This window comes from Gavia stellata, chromosome Z (assembly GCF_030936135.1).
Source record: "Gavia stellata isolate bGavSte3 chromosome Z, bGavSte3.hap2, whole genome shotgun sequence".
Classification (NCBI taxonomy): Eukaryota; Metazoa; Chordata; class Aves; order Gaviiformes; family Gaviidae; genus Gavia; species Gavia stellata.
The window spans coordinates 46685294-46704083 of record NC_082637.1 but is presented as its reverse complement, the minus strand read 5'-3'; the positions used below and the strand labels follow the sequence as shown (position 1 = coordinate 46704083).

Genomic DNA, 18790 nt, shown 5'->3' with positions numbered 1-18790 from the left:
CCACTGTGTCTCCCTTGATCATCAGTGTCTTGTCTCAGGGGGTAAGGGTACCTAACTCACACCTCTCACCAAGTCTGGAGCTTCAAAGGAGCAGGGAAACACTGGTACTCACAGCAGGAAGATACCACCTCCATAAAAAGGAAGAGATCCTGGCTAAGTATCAGTGCTAAGTTGTCAGCTCAGCTGGAGAAAACACCTTATGTGGAGGCTAAGTCTTGTTTCTCTCGGTGGCTCTTGCTGTGTGTCACAGGATCTGGGAGCCAGTCAAGACACCTCTGATGCACTCAAGATATGTGGGGGCCTACATCTCCTGCTGAGCTTAAGCTGCATCCATGCATTTTTTCCTCTCCTTCAAGCACTGATTACTATCCTGTTTCCTTATAAAATGCATACAGTAACATTTTTGTCTTCTTCAAGAACAGGACAGAGACCGTGGGACAGTTTCTTTGCTTGTTGTTCAGATGTCTCTCAGCTAGCATGCATATAAAAATCTCTACTATTTCCTATGAGTCACACTAAAGAAGTGCTTCTCCAGCTGGATCCTTGGCATCCTTGTTGCGGTCTCCATGTGTTCATGTTACGTTCCTCAAACTCACAGAAATGAGTTCAACCAGGAACGCCTGCCTTTGTTATCAGGCTTCTAGGGCAGCAGGGCCATACCTTGCAATGCACTAGGGTTTGGGTTATGGCTTCCTATTAGGTTATCTAACAGAAAAATACCTGGACAGTGAACACTAAAGCAACGGGCAGGGATGCACCTTCTAGTATACCTAGTCCAGTTATGTATGGAGGGAGTAGGAGGGAAAAGGAGTGTAGGAATGGCTCACACACTCTCCTAAACAGCATCTGCTAATGCAGGAGATGGACCCTGGGCTAGACACACCCCTCGGCTCTCTTACCTATGTTCTGAAATCAATTGGGAACCAGTATGCCTGGGTAGTGGAGGTTGAGCAAACTGAAATATATTTCCCAGTGATCAAAAGCCTGATTCTGACATTACCATCTACACCAGTTTCTCCCTGTCTTGACACATACTGTGTTTTGGATATCAACCTTGTGTTGTGTGATGAATGGGCAATGGGAACTGTACTAGCATATTTGCAAGGCGAGGTCTGGGGATTAGCCGACACAACCCATTCATACCCACATGGGTCATAAAACTGAATTCTCAAGCAGTCTTAAAAGTCATCCTTTTAATTTTAACCCTACGTGCATACTCATGCACAGGTGAATTTACTTTTACAATAGATTGTTTGATCAGAACAAAAGCATGTAAGGTCAAGACAAAGTTGCTTGGTATGCATCTCAAGCAAGACTCATGACAGTGCCTCTTCTGTATTGCACTAGGGCCTGCAAGATCCGGTTGCAGACTAGACTCCCCGCATGCTAGAGGCTGTACAAAGAAAGCACTAAATGGCCGTACATGTGGGATACTGTTATTATCAAAGGAAATGGTTTTGCTACTACTGCCACCAGTAAAGTGAGCCTACTTGCAGCAATGATGGGAAGTTCTAAGATAAAATCTGACTTTAAAACAGGATTTTATAGCTATCTAATAACTAGTTAATGGAAAAGGATTTTGAGCTATGGCTTATCACAATCAAATGGACTCTATAACAATCTAAAGTATAGGTTTCTTTCTACCCACCTCTCACTCCTGTTTTTTAAAGTCACACCATCTTGCAGTGGTGTCCTAGCTGTATGGGTTGAACTTTCTTGACAGTTCTCCAGAGCTGACCCAGTACATGCTTGGCATGCCCTTTCTCTACTTTCTTCTGTACTGTCTGCAATTGTATCACCAAAGAAATATCAAGTTAGTAGAGCAAAAGGAAATAAACAGAAATGCAATTCTTGCATTGTTGAGTTAAATGCTTAATTTTTCCATTTTCTTTCACTCTCTCTCAAACTGTGTGAACTCCCAAAGAATCAGCTAGCTTTTAATTCTGGCACAAATTTCCTCTGTGGCCCAGGATAAAGTTTTTTCTTTGATTTTCTTTACTTGCCTGCCAACATCATAAGGCAATTATATTGATTAGCTAATGCTTATTCAGAATTTAGAAACTGTGGCAAACTACACAAACTATGGATAAAATTAATTTTTAAAATGTAATAGTTATCAGTCATTTTAAGTGGTTTTATTGCCTGTACTTTTGGCATGGAACAGAATACATATGGTAAAGAACAACGGGGAATAACTGTATAAACAGTCACTCAGACTCATTTGTTGGCCATATTTTTCAGAGGCTTACACAAAATGAGTGTTTTGTGGATATTATGCTGCATTTCTGCATCGTGCTCTATAGTATGTATCTCACTAACAGAAGAGTTTCAGGTCAGACCTTCTTGACACTGCCAATAAAGCTGGAAAAGCCAACCAGTCTTTCTTCCGTACCTCTATAGAAGAAAAGAATTTTGATTGTGCTGATAAACATTTGAGATCATCTAGAAATTCTGAATTGCATCATGCAAAGTTAAAATTGCCAGAGCTGAAAAAATGCCGAAGTTAGACCTTCACAGCTGAACCTTTGTGACGCTGTCCATGCAACTCACCCCAAACAACAGGGTCTGAAAAACCTGAACAGACTGTACTTTGAAATTCAGCAATATAACTAGGTATTTGAGCCAGCAATTAAATCCACAAGGACATTAATGGGAGATCTGGCCGAGCAATCTAACATAGGACCAGGGTCTGAGAACAGAATTTGACCTTTTATACCAAGTGTTCTTCCTCTGGCTGTCTTGAATTTTGCAGGCTCCCAGTTTAAATATAAAAAAGTAATCTTTTTTCCATTTTGTTGCTACATTGACAAATTCTATCATGTAATCATGACATTATGTCACTCAGTGTTGACAAAAATTATTTTTTTCTGCAAAGTGAAATGTTAAAAATTATAACTACATTTTGATTACCTTCTTAGCTTAGTATTGAGTGCGCTGAAGCCTCTACACGTTTTTAGCAGGTTTCTTTTTTTACTTTTGTTGACGTAGACTTAGAAGGATTACTTACAAGACTTTTAGTTTATAGATTTTACAAGGTGAGAAGTGATTAACAAACGTAGTATTCAGATAGCATATTCTTTGCTCTGCTTGCCTGGTAGAATCTTGTGGATAAGTAACAAATACCGAGGTTTAAAAATTACAGTTTAACTTTTGTATTTCAGAGGCACATAGACTTCCTTTCCAGGATCTACTGTCTGCACGTTAAGTGCTTTTTCACCCTACAGAAAGCTACAAAGGTACTCTCACAAGAGCCAGCCCCACACTAAAATGGTGACAATGTTCACACTCCCACAAGAGGGCAGCAGGCAAGCACATTACAGGAAAACCCCTTCGCACTGGATCTTAATAAACATCAACCTTATAGTTTAATTCTGCTTATTAATCATAGGGAAATCTGTACAAATTGTCAGAGTAATTTAATGCATAATTTCAGATTAATCCCATTTTACAGCTACTATACTGAGAAATTATTTTTTAGCCAATTTGTACTTGTAATTACATCCCTTTGAAGTTTATGCCGTCTGGTGTCTTTCACCCGCATCCCAAGATGTCAAGTGCTTTGCTATCACAGTCATAAATAAATATTCTGGAATGCTGTCCCAGCATGGGAAATTCATGTAGGTGAAATGAAGCACTTCCTGAAGCAAAGAAGACGAAAGATTTCTTGTTTATCTAGAAATCAGCCTGGTAATTTTCCATGTGGTACTCTTCCCTGTCTGAAGCTCTGCACATGCTACTGCAGTTCCTCCTGATCCATCTCCTGCTGCAGCCAGGACCAGCCTCAGTCATCCCCTTCACACTGCTCCAGCCCTAACCATCATGGCATAGCAAGGTAGAGAGCATCTGCCGTGGTGGAGCAACACCACCTTGCGAGTGATGGCAGCGTGACTTTCTGGATCTTACCCTCTGTCCACCCAGCCAGCACGAAACTTATGCAGCTGTGAAACTTTTGCGCAAAGAAATTTTTTTTTTCTCAGCAAAAAAGGGATCTAAAGCTGCCTTTCCCACTTGGACACTCTTACTTCAGGAAAAAAAGGCCTTTGTGAAGGGGTTTCACTCCCATTGTCTTTTTGGCTGTCATTTGAACCTACAGGAGGCAACCTTCATAATAAAATACCTGGGGATTTCTCATCAGCATGTGTCTTATTTTCAAAATAATTACATATTTGGGATTTTATGTGCTGGGAGAAAAGCTTGTTTCAAAGAAGTTACGTGGTTATGGATGCTTACAGTTCCAAAACAGCTGTGAACCGTGTCTAGTTGAACATCATCTGTTCACAAAGAGGACAGTGCTTTCTTCTTTGTAGAATTGCGTTGTTTCAGCAATGTTTAATCAACCAGCACTGACCTTTCTTCTCAAATGCCACAAATTCGTTTTCAATAAATGTTTAACTACTGATTTCTAAAGGGAAAGGTTCACAACATGTAAAACCTACTTTTAATCTTACACTGATTTTATGGTTACTACACACCATGGTTGCTGTAGGGCTGCATATGTGTTTTAGGAGGTTAAAATATTTTGTCTGTATTCCAAACATCTTTTGACACTTGTACTACCTCCTTTTTCATTTTGCTCCTGACATCTTTCTGTATTGTCTTAAGACACATGAAAATACTGACGAAGAGGAAAAAGATTAAGCCCATAGTATAACACTGGCTGAGGTGGTGACCTTTTCTCTTAACAAATACATGGAATCCCAGAAATGACCAGTATATGCACATATTCTAAGGCTAGGGGTGTGGAAATGTGTTAATCATCTAGAGTATATTGAGTTGCCTTCACTGCAGAAGATTATGAACATGCTATATCTGCTAAAAATAATTATGCTACTTCCCCACAGTGGAAAAAGCATGTCTGCATGGACCAGTGTGAAACCAGCATCCTTTCAAATGATTGCTATTTCAGTTCACAGCTTGCTTGTTTCTACCTGGCTTCCATGGTAGGAATGGAGGAGTAAAACTCCTGTCCCATTCACCTCACCAACTCCAAAAAGGCATGGCTTTCAGCTCAGAACTTGAGGAGAGTATGCATAGCCCTGTGAGTACAGTGGAAGAGCTTAGTTCTCCTTAGGCATGGATACCAAAACCTTAGGTTGTGACCATTTTGAACTGATCTACACTGAAGTACAGCTCTTGCTGCAGGTCACAGATGTATTTGTTAGGGTCTTCACAGTTAAGGTAAATTGTCCCAAAGCAGCAGCTCTGGAGTTTGTAACCATAAGTCATGTATTCCCAGGCTGTTCTAGCCTACTTGTTTCTACCCAGTTTAAGTGCACTCATCCAAAATTTTGTGGGAACTTTGCTATTAATTGTTCTCAACTATTGAGACTGAAGTAGGTGTGCTATAGGTGGTTGTAAGGCACTGTTTACCCTTAAAGAAAGAGATAATTTCAATGTTTTGTAAATTTTCCAAAATCCACCTGCCGCTCCAAGAACGCTTTCACAATGCTAGGCTGGTAACCGCTTGCCAAAGACTGAAATATCCCATTCCGAAGAGCTTTACAGCAACTTATATCTAATATCTTCAGGACTGTCTGTAATTCTGGGCATGGCTAAATTAAGCCAAAGTGTGGACGCTTGCAGGAGAAGGCCTTTATGCCTTTGAAGTATGTAATGCATAGGTATGCAATGTGCTTTACATGAAGAAAGAACATATATATGCAAAGAAGTGCACATTTTAAAAGATTTTTGCCCTGCATTTGACACCATCTGGAACGATGTCAGTCTGCGGTTTCAATTTTAGGATTTGAGAGTGTGCTTATCCAATTCATGGATATATTCTACTGAAAAGGAACCAGAATTTCTTGGATTCATCTCCTTAGGTAATACAAACACAAAATGATAGGTAATACAACAAATCTGCACTGTAACAAGTGGATCACCCACATCAATATTTGTATTTTTCAAATTATTTTGTGAAAGGGTGTATCTAGGGTCAGATGTTGCATGAACTTGGTTTCACTTAACTAGTGCCTGGATTTTTCTGACCAAACATTAGCAGCAAAACACATTGCTTTGTTTTACTGCACAATCAGCAAGGCTGGAGTCAAACGCAGTGAGATTCAGGAGGGTCTGCGTTCCTACGTGTGTTTTCAGCAGTATTTGTATGAGGTGAATTAATTTCTAGCTTTTGGAGTGGGACTTGAGCTACATCTTTCTATCAAACAGGTTTGGAGAGTTTGTTACAAAAATCTCATTGGGTCCAGTTGCCAGTGGCAGTTTCCCTGCAGCTTTTGCGTCATTTTATGGTGTTAGATGCGATGGTGCACGTGGGGTTAGCATGATCTCTTTAAACAGAAGAAGTTAATACTTGACAGAACCGGTTACTAAATGTGTGTTTTTCCTGTAGCGCTGGGTCAGGATAAATAAGAGTGTTCCTGTGAAGCGGGAGACGCTAACCTTGCTCTGTACGTTGTGTGCAGTTCACCATAACCCACATGCCAGGCTCGGAGTTTTGCAATCGAGTGAAACGAAGCAGACTTCCGAATTTTTGGGCATGCCTTCAGGAGCATGAGCATTGAAAAGTGAGCACTGCAAACACTAAGAGCTACCAGGACCCGTGTCTCGATTCACTTTCTCTGCCAGTCACACACCGGATGCCTCAAGCATCCGCTCCCCCCCGATGCATGGGAATGAGACACGCTTTGGTTAAAAAAAAGGATGCTTGCGGCGTTTCCCCGCCGCGGTTATTTCAGGGGAGCCGGGGGGAAGGTGGGGTGGGGCCCCTCTCTGCATCCTCATCTCCATCTCCGCCTTCCTCCGGCCCGGAGAGATACGGGGGGCGGGGCTGGGGGAGGCGGCGAGAGGCCGGGGCGGAGGGGGACCCCTCCGCCCCGGCCTCTCGCCGCCTCCCCCAGCCCCCGGCCACGCCCCGGCCACGCCCCGGCCACGCCCCACCGGGGCTAGTGGTGGCGGCGGCGGCTGCGGCTCCACTCTCCCAGCGCCGCCACCATGACGGACCGCTCTGCCTTCGACACCAATGTCATCACCATGACCCGCTTCGTGATGGAGGAAGGCAGGCGGGCGAAAGGCACCGGGGAGTTCACGCAGCTCCTCAACTCCCTCTGCACGGCCATCAAAGCCATCTCCACCGCCGTCCGTAAAGCGGGCATCGCCAACCTGTGAGTCCCGCGTCGCCGGGGAGGGGGTGGTGGGGAGCGCCGGTCGCATCCCGCACCTCCTCCCATCCCCGCGGGTCCAGGGGATCCTGCCGTCTCCGGGGTGGTCGGGATGGGGATGGGGTGTGTCACCCGAAAGGCGAGTGAGTGATGTTGCAACCACCCACCCCCTTGCACAGAGTTGTAACTCCTTTAGCATCCTGGACTCTTGATTTTCTCAAGTGAAATGGATCCCATGACTTTTTAATAACATAAGGCATGCAGTCTTTTGACAGATGTCTGCTGCTGATAGACCTTCATGCAAACCCTCAGCAGGTTTGGGTGCTTTCAACCAGAAGACCAAATGAACAGACTGAAAGACAAAGCCTGTCAAAATACAGCTGAATTATTGCTCATTGTAGTCAGTGGCTTAACACCAAAGCACTATTTTGTGCTGTGAGGCATTTAATCAAATTCAGTGGGGTTTTTTTTTCATATTGCATCATAGCAACTTGAGTTTCTCTATGAGGCTTTGGATGTCTAAGGCTTTTAGAAAGAGTGTTGGTTAGGTGCAGTAGTGTCTGTAGGCAGCCAGTCAGAGGGGAGTTGCTCTGGAGATGCATCAGAAGGGAATTAGAGCTCTTGAAATGTTAAATAACTGAAACTGGTTGCAGGTAACTAATTCCCCCTAAGTATTTTACATATTGCTGATAAGCCAAATTGTATGCTTATCAGGGCTTTAGACATGGGGTGCTTCATTACTTAATGGAAAATGTAGCAGACAGAAAATGAATTTACCTCTAAAAACCATGGAAAATATAATAAGCAAAAGGCCTCTGGCAATACAGAATAACATTTATTACAAAATGTATCAGAGAGCAGAAAAATTCTGTGACTGAAGTTAGTAAAATAGAAGCAACTGCAAGAAAGGATAGAAATCCTCCACTTTATGTATATTTTAACTATTTTTCTCTGTCTTGACTTCAGACATTTTATAACTGTGATAGATTTTTTTAATCACTATGTGCTCACCCTTTCATGTGCCTCCTGTGTCTATCAGTAAAGACCAAGGTTTCCCATCTGTGACCTGATTTGTAACAGTCTAAGGTCCTATTCCTTATGTGTCCTACATGTGTGTCTATTGACAGCTGCCCACAGGGTTGATACCTGTGCTGATAGCCTTGCCTTATGGTTGCCTACGGTGGATTTGACTCTCCAGCAGTGCTGGGGTAGCCAGCTTTGGACTTGTGAGCTTCCTTGAGCAGTACATCTTCCACTGTGGGACTCTGTTTTACAACCGGTGATGGGATTTTGCTCGGATGCCAGGGAATGTGAACAAGTAGGGATCACCAGGGCCCATTTCTTTGGATCATCCCCAGGCTCAGGTGTATGCTCAGTGCTGCCCAGCAGTGGAGGGGCAGAACAGCTGGGGAAGCCACAGTCCCTTCCCAGCTGCAGGCTCCACGCAGGACACCCAGCCATCCCCTCCCAGGACTCCCCAACAGACGAGCTGTGAGAGCTGTAGCTGCTGGCCGTACGGAGATTTTGCTGTGAGGATGAGAACTTGTGCCTCCACTTGCAAGCGTGGTGTTCCAAGTACATTGTTTTCTAAAAGCATTTTCATGCTTGCAGAAAAATGTTCAAGCCACTGTAGCAGAGAGAAAGACAGAGAATTATGCCATGTCTTTTTCTTTGTCTCATGCATTAAACTGAAGAAATGCAGTGCATTCAAAGTAGTGTGTTCAGCATTATTACGAAAACGTGAAATACCAGTATTTAGCCTCATCAACAAATCGTAGTTGAAATACATAAGAGTCATCTGAATGTGTGCAGAGTTGGCTATTGTTTTTCTCTTCTAAGAGCAAAACTTCCCCTCTCTCTGTTTTGCATGCTTTCAAAATTACCTATCACAAGGTCTCCTGGTACTTCCTGATGCTAGATGGTTTGATTCTGATTAGCTGGCAGGCTTTTATTTGTGTTTTGTACTTGTATTTCTTGGTTTTATTCCCAAGGAAGTGTTTAGTACTTAAATCAAAACTGAAACCATTGAACCACAAAAATATTGATTTATCTGTGAGCAAAGTGTTTCTACTGCAATTCGTACATCATATTGCTAATCAGGAGCAAATTACATAGGAAGTTACAGCATAACTAGTGTTGTCAGTTTCATTGATACTTCATAAGTTTTCAAATGAAGTCTTAGCTTTTAGGCTATGCAGCTATAATATCAGAGCCTAGGATTCAGGGGCAGTATTTCGGTCTTAAAGTTAAGAGCTCATTAAATAACATAGTTGTTGTAATTCAGCCTTCACAGCCTGCTCTGGCTATGTTTGCCTATAGTTTAGGGAGTATTGAAAGGTGATTCCTTGTTTTGTGTTTCTCACATTCTGTGTCTTCCAGATTTGCCACCGCAGCTAATGTTAGCAGGTGTCAGCAAGGATCCACTGGGCAGAAGATAAAAAACAGGCTTAGAGAACTGAGATATCATCCAAAAGTGCTGTTTGTTTTACAAGATGTTTTACAAATACAAGGTTGCTAGAAACAGGGCACTTTGGAAGACGTAGTGCCCTGTTCTCACGAAATGCTCTCTCTTGCCGTTGCTCTAGCTATGGAATTGCTGGGTCTACCAATGTGACAGGAGATCAAGTAAAGAAGTTGGACATCCTTTCCAATGACCTGGTGATTAATATGCTCAAGTCATCCTTCAGTACATGTGTTATCGTGTCAGAAGAAAACAAAGATGCTGTGATAGTGGAAACTGAAAAAAGGGTTAGTAGCTTTAAAGGTTTGCCCTGCGTGATTTCAAATCAGCCTTTACAGGTGTATTGCTTCAGATCTGAGAAACTGAAACTGAGCTAAAGGTTGGAGAGCATGTCAGTCAACATCTGTCCTTTCTGTTATTTCTGCTCTCGAGACTGATGTTTCTTGGGTTTATTTTTTTCTCTGTTGTTCCTCCCCACCTTCTTTTTTTCCTGCCTTTTCCTAATTATGGAGGAAACTTCTTTCTTGTTTATCCCATCTAATTTCTGGAACTATGCTCTGAGCCAGTCAAGCCCTTTTGTAGAGTAGTTTTGTGAGTAGGATGCTGAGGAGCTGTTCTGTGCAGGTCAAATCTCAAGTTCTTTAATTCAGGCAAATTTTCCTTGAAGCCCATGAAAGACTTAGCAACAATGAAACAAAAAAAACTTTTACGTATTTATTATTGGCTACAAAGCTGATTAAGGGACCAGAACATCTTTCTTATGAGGAAAGGCTGAGGGACTTTGGTCTTTTTAGTCTGGAGAAGAGAAGACTGAGGAGGGACCTTATTAATGCTTCTAAATATTTAAGGGTTGGGTGCCAGGAGGATGGGGCCAGTCTTTTTTCACTGGTGCCCAGTGACAGGACAAGAGGTAACAGGCACAAACTTGCTCATAGGAAGTCCCATCTAAACATGAGGATGAACTTCTTTACTTTGGGGGTGGCAGAGCTCTGGAACAAGCTGCCCAGAGAGGTTGTGGAGTCTCCTTCTCTGGAGATATTCAAGACTCACCTGGACACATTCCTGTGCAATCTGCTCTAGGTGAACCTGCTCTGGCAGGGGGGTTGGACTAGATGATCTCCAGAGGTCCCTTCCAACCTATCATTCTGTGAGTCTGTGATGATTATTTATATTCACAAGTCTGCATGCACTTGTTGAGTGCTAGTTCCTTTTTCCTAGCTAATATTTTGGTGTGATCATGTAAAAATCTGAGTAAAATTTTAGCGAAACAAACAACTGAAACGTAATTTAGAAAGTATAGTAACATTTGCTTTGTCAAAGCAGTTCTCTCTTTCTCTCCCTATTGAGAAATCTTCAAAATTTATTTTACAGGCATTGGATGAACAAAGATTCCTTTAGATCTGAACAAATATGATTTTAGGTCCTCAAAGATCACTGAGGGAGGCTCAGTGTTAATGCTTTTCTAAACTAAATGTGAGCTAATATGGTGTTTTCATCAGAATTCCTATCCAGAATACCTACCTGCAGAGTAGAGCATTGCTGGACTTAAACAAGTTTCTGACATGCAGGGTAAAATCAAACAAAAAGTGACTAAACACTTACTGTTGTTACACATGATTACTAAAATGATTGTGGATAAAATAAGGGGAAAACAAGCTATTTAAAAGGTACAGTTGATTCAGCTGTTTGCCCTGTAGTGGCAATTTCCTGTACCTACAGGAATCCTTAATACAGCAATAAGCAGGGAGCATTCTTTTTTTTGGGGGGGTAGTAACCCCCCAAAACCAGGGTAAGACCACAGACTGGTTAAGGTAATTTCTGAGCATCTGTCCCTTCAGAGCACAGAGTTTCGTTAAGACGTTTAAAGTGGAACATCCAGTAAAGTAAAAAGCATAGTTTATGAATGTCAGATGTTAAACGCCTTTTTAATCTCTCCCATTTTAGCTCTACATGAAAAAGGCTGATCTTCTTCAGTTGTCTTTTTCCTTATAATTCAGAAAGCTGCTTTGTTAGAGACAAGAAAGTGTAGCCTAAATGATAGATATTACAGGACATCCATCAAAATGGATCAGCATTAATTAAATAGATAAAGCTAAACTAATATTAAAAAGTATTATCTTTGTGTCTGTGTGTATATATATATATATATATAAAAATTGTGTAGGAAAACTTCACCTTTTCTGTCTCATCATCTATTACTTAATTTAAAGATTTCCCAGCTTCTGCTGTGGCACAAATCACACTGTTGTAATCAAGAATGAAATCTGGGCCAAAGAATTTCTAACATTTTAATTCAGTTCCTTCATAATCTATAGAAGCCTTTTAGTTTATATTGCTTTGAAAGTTTCTGAGAAAATTTACCTACTGAAGTATTTTCATTTGGGGGAAGTGGGTAAATAATGTCACTAATCTAGTTGTTCCCTCTGTTGTATTTTCTAGGGTAAATACATAGTCTGCATAGACCCTCTAGACGGCTCATCGAACATTGACTGTCTTGTTTCCATTGGGACCATCTTTGCCATCTATAGAAAGGTAAAATGCTTTCATATAGGATAGGAACAACTGTTATTGTGCACCTTTTGATGAAATATAATTGCATGTGAAGACTTAATAAAATCTAACTAATCTTGTTTGTGAAAGAGATTTTCACGACCAGCTTTAAGTTAAATCTGCTATTTCACAGACACTTGTATAAAACATTTGTGAGGGATTTGCATTACTTTTTTAGAAGATGAAGTACTTTTATGTACATGGAAACCTGGCTGATAATTAATTAGCCAGCTAAAGTAATTACCCCTTACAAACAAATCAGGTCTTAGATTTCATGAATATTTGTGTTGAGACAAAATACCATGTGGTTGTCACCTACTTGGGGAATGTGCTTTCAGGTTTTCTTGTTCTCTGTACTAATAGTCTTGTTAGCCTGAGGACAGGCTTCAAACACAAACCAGAGCTGAAACATGGCATGTGCATTTGAAGTGTCTAATTCACTCTGAAAGGCAGAAACCTTGTCTGAAGTAGCTTGAAATACCAGACTTAAATGTCACAAGATGGGGGAAAATGTAAGTCAGATAAAACACACCCAACTGTCCATTTTAATCATCTTTTGTATGTTGTCATACATCCCAAAGTAACTAGCTTCAACTTCATTTTTGTATGAAGCAAAAGAAAACAAAAAAATCACCAGCTGTGAACTTGTGAGTCATGCTTCATTGCATGCTTTTCAACTGTGCCTCAGAGTTTTCCTCCAAGCTGTGTTCATCATCACCTACAAGTAGGTCCACAGCTCTATATTATCTCCTTAATCCTTTCCTGCTTCCTGCATTCCAACTAGGCTTATACAAGAGCATTTCTAGATCAATGTGTTTGTCTCCTCCATATAATTTGTATTAGTGCATCCAGTAGGAATCTCAGTTATGGATCATGGAAGAATTTGTGCCACCTCATGCATGGATACGGAGTAGAAGGTCGTCCCTATGCCAGAGAGTCCAGTTATGCACCAACTGCAGAAATAAGTAAAGTTGACTATGCTCCTTCTTATTCTAGATGTCCCCTGATGAACCTTCTGGGAAAGATGCTTTACAACCCGGGCGTAATCTTGTGGCAGCTGGTTATGCTCTCTATGGGAGTGCCACAATGCTGGTACTGGCCACTTCTGCTGGAGGCGTCAACTGTTTCATGCTGGATCCGGTGAGAATGTCTTCTGTTTCTTTGTTTCTTTGTAACAAGGTACTGTCTATAAGAACTTTTTGTCCCCAAAAAAGTCAAAAAAAGGAGCAATTTTCAAGCTAATGTGGAGAAATGAAGTACACTTAATAACCCATCAGCAATAATGTCAAGAGATTTTTGCATTCTGCCTGCCCGCTGCAGTGGCACTGTGTGATTCAACGTGAAGACAGCCAAGTCAGTGAAGCAAATACACAGCATGTGCCAAATCACGTGATATTTAAAATGAGCTGTTTTCTGCAATGCAGAATGCCCCTTAAGACTTGTTTGTCTTTTCCTTAATGCTAGGACCTTAGTAAACCAGAGAAGCAGAAATATTTAACCTTCTTCTGTGTTTTCAGATCTCACCATGATGTGTAAAAGAGTAAGTGACGTGTGTGGGTGCATTCGATATTCTAGCATGCATTCACCATATGAGTTTTAAAATAAAAGTCATATTGGTCATAGCAGAAAGTAGTTTGCTTTAGTGACCTGTTTTTTTGTAATCGGTTAGTCAGTCTGTGCCACCTGCCAGTATTAAATTTTTAGAACCTGCAGTGGTCAAGCAGCAGGAAATAAAACTTGGTACTCCATGTTAAGTAAGAGCTTCAGTAGTTGCATGTATTTTTGTCTACATTCAGATAGCAGATTTACCTTTGAGCATGTGTGCATGTTATTTTGTTTATTTTTAGCACTAACTTGGAAATTTACTTTAGTGAAAACTAAACAGACCAGCCCTTGGTTACAGAGATTGGCTCTCTTGACTCCAGGCTTCCAGTTAGCCCAAGCTAGGATGAACTGGAATTTATTAACATCTACAGCTGTTTGAAGAAGTTTATGCATTGCTTCAACCGGCACTCTCAGTTTCCAAACTCCTCAGAGCTGTAGTTTTCTTGTAAGTCTAGAAAAAGAGTGGAGTGCTAAAAAAATTTACAGGCAACAGCATTTTTTGGCATAGAAAAGTGATAGAGAGCTGGGAATGCTAGTATGAAGAAGCTTGCATGACCCCAGGATTCATGCCCTGCCCGGGTTTTATGGATAAACAAAACCCTTTGCATCTAGACTGCAAATACCACTTTTTTGTAGGTACTGAATTATTAAAGAAAGTGGCAGCTGTAGTACGTTTTTCCTGAAATGTGTGTATGATTGGTTTTTGCCTTGGTTTGTAAATAAATGAGCAATTAATGTTAACAAATTGTTTTTCTTTCTTATTGTTAGGCAATTGGAGAATTCATTTTGGTGGATAGGGATGTGAAAATCAAAAAGAAGGGAAATATCTACAGTCTCAATGAAGGCTATGCTAAGTACTTCGATCCTGCAGTCACAGAGTATCTCAAAAAGAAGAAATTCCCTGAGGTGAAAGATTCTGTTTCAGAGAAACTTTCTGATGACAAGCAATACTCATAATTTCCAACTTTATGATCAATCACTGTCCCATGCACTGTTCAGAGCTTGTTTTCCTTTCTTGTCTATTTAAAGTGTATCTTCATGTAGGCCTGATAATTAGAGCAGCAGTTGATGCGACCAGATGTTTCACCATCCTTCAGTACTGCACTGCACCTCTTTCATATTTTTTTCCCTTTCTTTCTTTTTTTTTTTTCCCCCCCAATAATCTTCCTTCCTGGCTGGGGGCCTGAGTAACAGTGCTGGAGGCAAAACTGGGTGTTTGGTAGTCAAGTAGAGAGGCAGTCTCATCCGGTGATGAAGAAATTTTACCGACATGTGTGTTAGATTGCTGCTTCCTCACCACAACGTCCGAGTAGACGGAGAGCCGAGTGGGGATGGCAGTGGGTCATTGCTCAGTGGTAACACAGGCTGGGTCCTGAGGGGGCCTCTCACTTGAAAAGCTAGTATATTTTCAGGGTCCGCTTTGTACTTGTGCAGTTTCCTGGTGTCAGGAGGCCTGAAGCTCTGAGGAGTGCCCGTAAAAATCATGTCTGTTCTCACACCTTACACCTGTCATCACCAGAGTTATTACATTGGCAATGAAGTGTAAACATTTACTGTTGTTAAGTGTTCATGTCCCTTCTTGACTTCCTGATCTTGCTTTTAACAAAGATTGGTGTTTTCATCTGACATCGTACCAGGCTTAAGGTATTGCTTATTTAGACATTAAAATGTACTCTCTGGACTATAATAAAAAAATAATAGCAGTAGTCAACTATTAACTTTTTCATACCAAAAAAGTTGTAGAAGCTGGCAAAAACAGGTAGAACAAGTAGGAAAGATCACTTCTTTTGCTCCTTGATATTTTTTTCCTGTTACAAAAGACAAAACCCTGACATCAATTCCTAGCACTTGATTTTTTTGCTACTAGAAATGCAGTATTTTCCAAGGGTTAGAGCACTGATGGAGAGCTGGGATGCATTTTCTATTGTTGGCTCTACCACTCATCTATCGTGAAATCTTTTGCAGTCCTTTTCCTTGGATTTTCCCAACTAGAAAATGAGGAGGAAACTGAAACTTTCTCCAAAACTACTTTGAATATTATCAATGAATCACAATATGGAGGAGTTAGATGTTAGGACCACTAAGGCAGCGGGGGGTGTGTGGGGTGTCAGGGAAGGTTACCCTGATGTGCTCGGAAGTTACATTTATTTAAATGTCTTTCTGTAGGATGGCAGTTCACCATATGGTGGGAGGTACATAGGATCTATGGTGGCTGATGTGCATCGCACACTGGTGTATGGAGGAATCTTTCTGTATCCTGCTAACTCCAAAAGTCCCAAAGGAAAGGTAAACCTGAATAAGCCCAATTATGGAAAATGTTACATTATCTAGATATTTCACTATCACAGATCAGTATTTTGATTGCAGAACATGTTTTTTATAACTTGGTAGCTTGTGTGTCTGATGTGTGGATATGGCTACCCCTTGCACAATGTCACAAGTGACAGCAGCCTGTTGACAGACACCTGTCTTAGGGCTGCTGCTAACCTGTTTCAACTGTACCAACTTCTCTTTATCCCCAAACATACTCAGATTACAGGATGTACCAGGGGATGTGCTGTTCAAACAGGCTTCTCTGTACCATCTCAGCCCAAACCGTGCTGGCCCCAACCAAGCGAAACATTGCAAAGCGAAGTAAACAGCCCACATTACACTGGGATCCCTATTACAAGCTAGTACGTAAGAAGCCTAAATGTAGCGCGCCCCTTACGAGAAGCTCTGCCAAAGAGAAAACCACTTGCATCTTGCACATGGTAACACTGCCTCATCTGGAGGAATTATGCCTGGCTGCCTCTGCCAGGATGACAGTCACTTAGGGAAGGTCACACACAGGCTGCCAAGGGGACTGTTTATTCAGCAAAGACCTTCCACCTGTTTTGTAATTGTCCGTAAATTATTGCTTCAGGTTGCAGATAAGATGCAGTTATTCATTAGAGAAACCTAATGGCACACTCAGGGCCAGTGTTTTTCTTTCTTTTCACACAGGCCTACGTGGTTTGCTCCCTTGTTAAAGGTTGTGTCTTACATATGAGCTTTATCGCTGTGTAAAGAGCGCAGTGCAAACATAAGCTATGGAGAAAGCACTCAGGCTGGGCAAATCCATTATTCACTGCGTTTTGTTTAAAAGAAAAATCCACGCAATTTCCTTCTTGAGTCAAAGTTTATAAGAAATATAGAGCACTTGGAGTGTTGATTAGTTTTAAATCAAATACCTAATATATTTACATTTCATGATTCTCAGCATTGCCTGGGCTGACCATTTTGATTTTTGTCTTCTAGCTGAGACTGCTCTACGAATGCAATCCTATGGCTTTTGTTATTGAGAAGGCTGGGGGCATAGCAACAACCGGGCATCAAGCCATACTAGATATAGTGCCCGAGGATATCCACCAAAGAGTGCCTGTTGTCTTGGGATCTCCTGACGATGTAAGGGAGTACCTTGAGATAGTCAAGAAGCATTCAGCTAAGTAAAGAAAGCTTGCTGCAGTCACTGTGCAGAGGGGAAGAAATGCCTTACAGCTGAACCAAAGAACACACTGCAGTACTGCAAGACTGAACTGTCTGACCTCTGTAGTGAGAGAGCAAATGAGCCATATTTTCATAAGATCTTTTTAAAGTGAAATCTTATGCAGTTGCATTGTGTAATGAAAGGCATTAAAAGATTGCATTAAAGGAAGCATTAAAAGTAAAAGCAAGGGAAAAATATGTTTGCTTTTTCATTTATCATTTGCGATTACGCAAAAGCCACTGTGCTATGAGGAACAACTATGTTGCATTCAATAACTAGGGGAAGACTCAACTTTCTCAGACAAGCTACAGACTACCACCAGGGTATCAGACTCTCTTGTCTTCTAAAAATCTTGGGGGGGAGACTCAACAGCCTCTTACAGTGAGTGTCCTTTCCTAGACCAGTCCCTAGTTCTTTGGCAATAAATATAAATGCTAATGTGGGCACTTCCACGCATTGTTTCTAGGCCCCAGAAGTTACTCACTATACTTCAGACTGGGCTTATTCTGACCAAGAATGAACATTTGTGAAACATGTGCGTTAGTGTATGTTAATTCTGACACATACTGTTAATATTGCCAGGTGGCACTGTAGTATATCCAGTTACACAAGGATGGAAAATGACATTTTGGAGGTGGATTTTGAATTGGATAAAGAGCATGTGCAGACAGCTTGATACCATTCTGCTGTGATGGGCTGGCTATATTTGCCAGAAATTAACCTGTTTGCTTGATGAAAAAATGAACCTCTGTGTTGCTAGCAGCCCCCACCAGGTGTTCCTTGTGTTATTTTGGGAGTGTGCATTACCGTGGAAAAGGATTCTGCTGCACAAGCAGAAGTAAGTTGCGAAGATCCCCCCAAAGCGTACTGACATTTAATATGCTGATTCAGGGCATGCTGCTGGGAACACGACATTAGTGCTTGGGAGCTAGATGGGCTCTCCACCTGTCTGGGTACAGTTTATGGCCATGGCTCACAAGCTTTTTGAATCAGTCCAAATCTGCAAATCTTTGACATTTCTCATGACCCATTTACCTTTGTCAAACTCAAACTAAGGGACAGGTGGATGTCGCCGTTGGGTAGAGAGCCACTGAACCTTCACTCAAGCCATGGTCTGGGAGCCCCTGCCTGTGGGTGCAATGAGCTATGCACCTGCCCGTCTGAGGAGTTTGGATACATCCGCGCAGATAGCCTACCTGAGCTTGGTTCTTCTTGTAAAACAAGAAAAGAGTCAGCAGGAACCTAGAGGCCATGTTGCAAAGGCATGCTCTATTAGTGCTAACACACAAAAAGCCCTGGGGGGCCTTGTTCTGATGCAGGTTGTGTTTGGGGCATTTGGAGGCATGCCAGCAAACCTTAGATGGGTGTATACATGCATCTTGCCTCCAAAGTGTTAGGAAACAAGTCGTTTCTGGCAGGGACTGAACAGCCTAGCTTCTGCTGAAGATGCTATTTCTGATGAGGCTTTGTTAGTGAAGACAGGGCTTTCAGGGACCTGAGCCCTTAAAGGATTTGGACAGTCCTGGAAATCTCCACTGAGCTCTTGTT

The 18790-nt window shown here is 41.6% G+C and overlaps 1 protein-coding gene across 1 annotated transcript; it reads left to right on the top strand.

Moving 5' to 3' along the window:
• The first annotated feature begins 6951 nt into the window (after positions 1-6951).
• Positions 6952-17424, top strand: LOC104253334 (fructose-1,6-bisphosphatase 1). The gene is made up of 7 exons (XM_059833773.1): positions 6952-7121; positions 9704-9866; positions 12019-12111; positions 13126-13269; positions 14503-14640; positions 15901-16020; positions 17014-17424. Exons 1-7 carry the CDS (start codon positions 6952-6954, stop codon positions 17203-17205), a joined length of 1020 nt encoding a protein of 339 aa, XP_059689756.1. The 3' UTR covers positions 17206-17424.
• The last annotated feature ends 1366 nt before the right edge of the window (positions 17425-18790 follow it).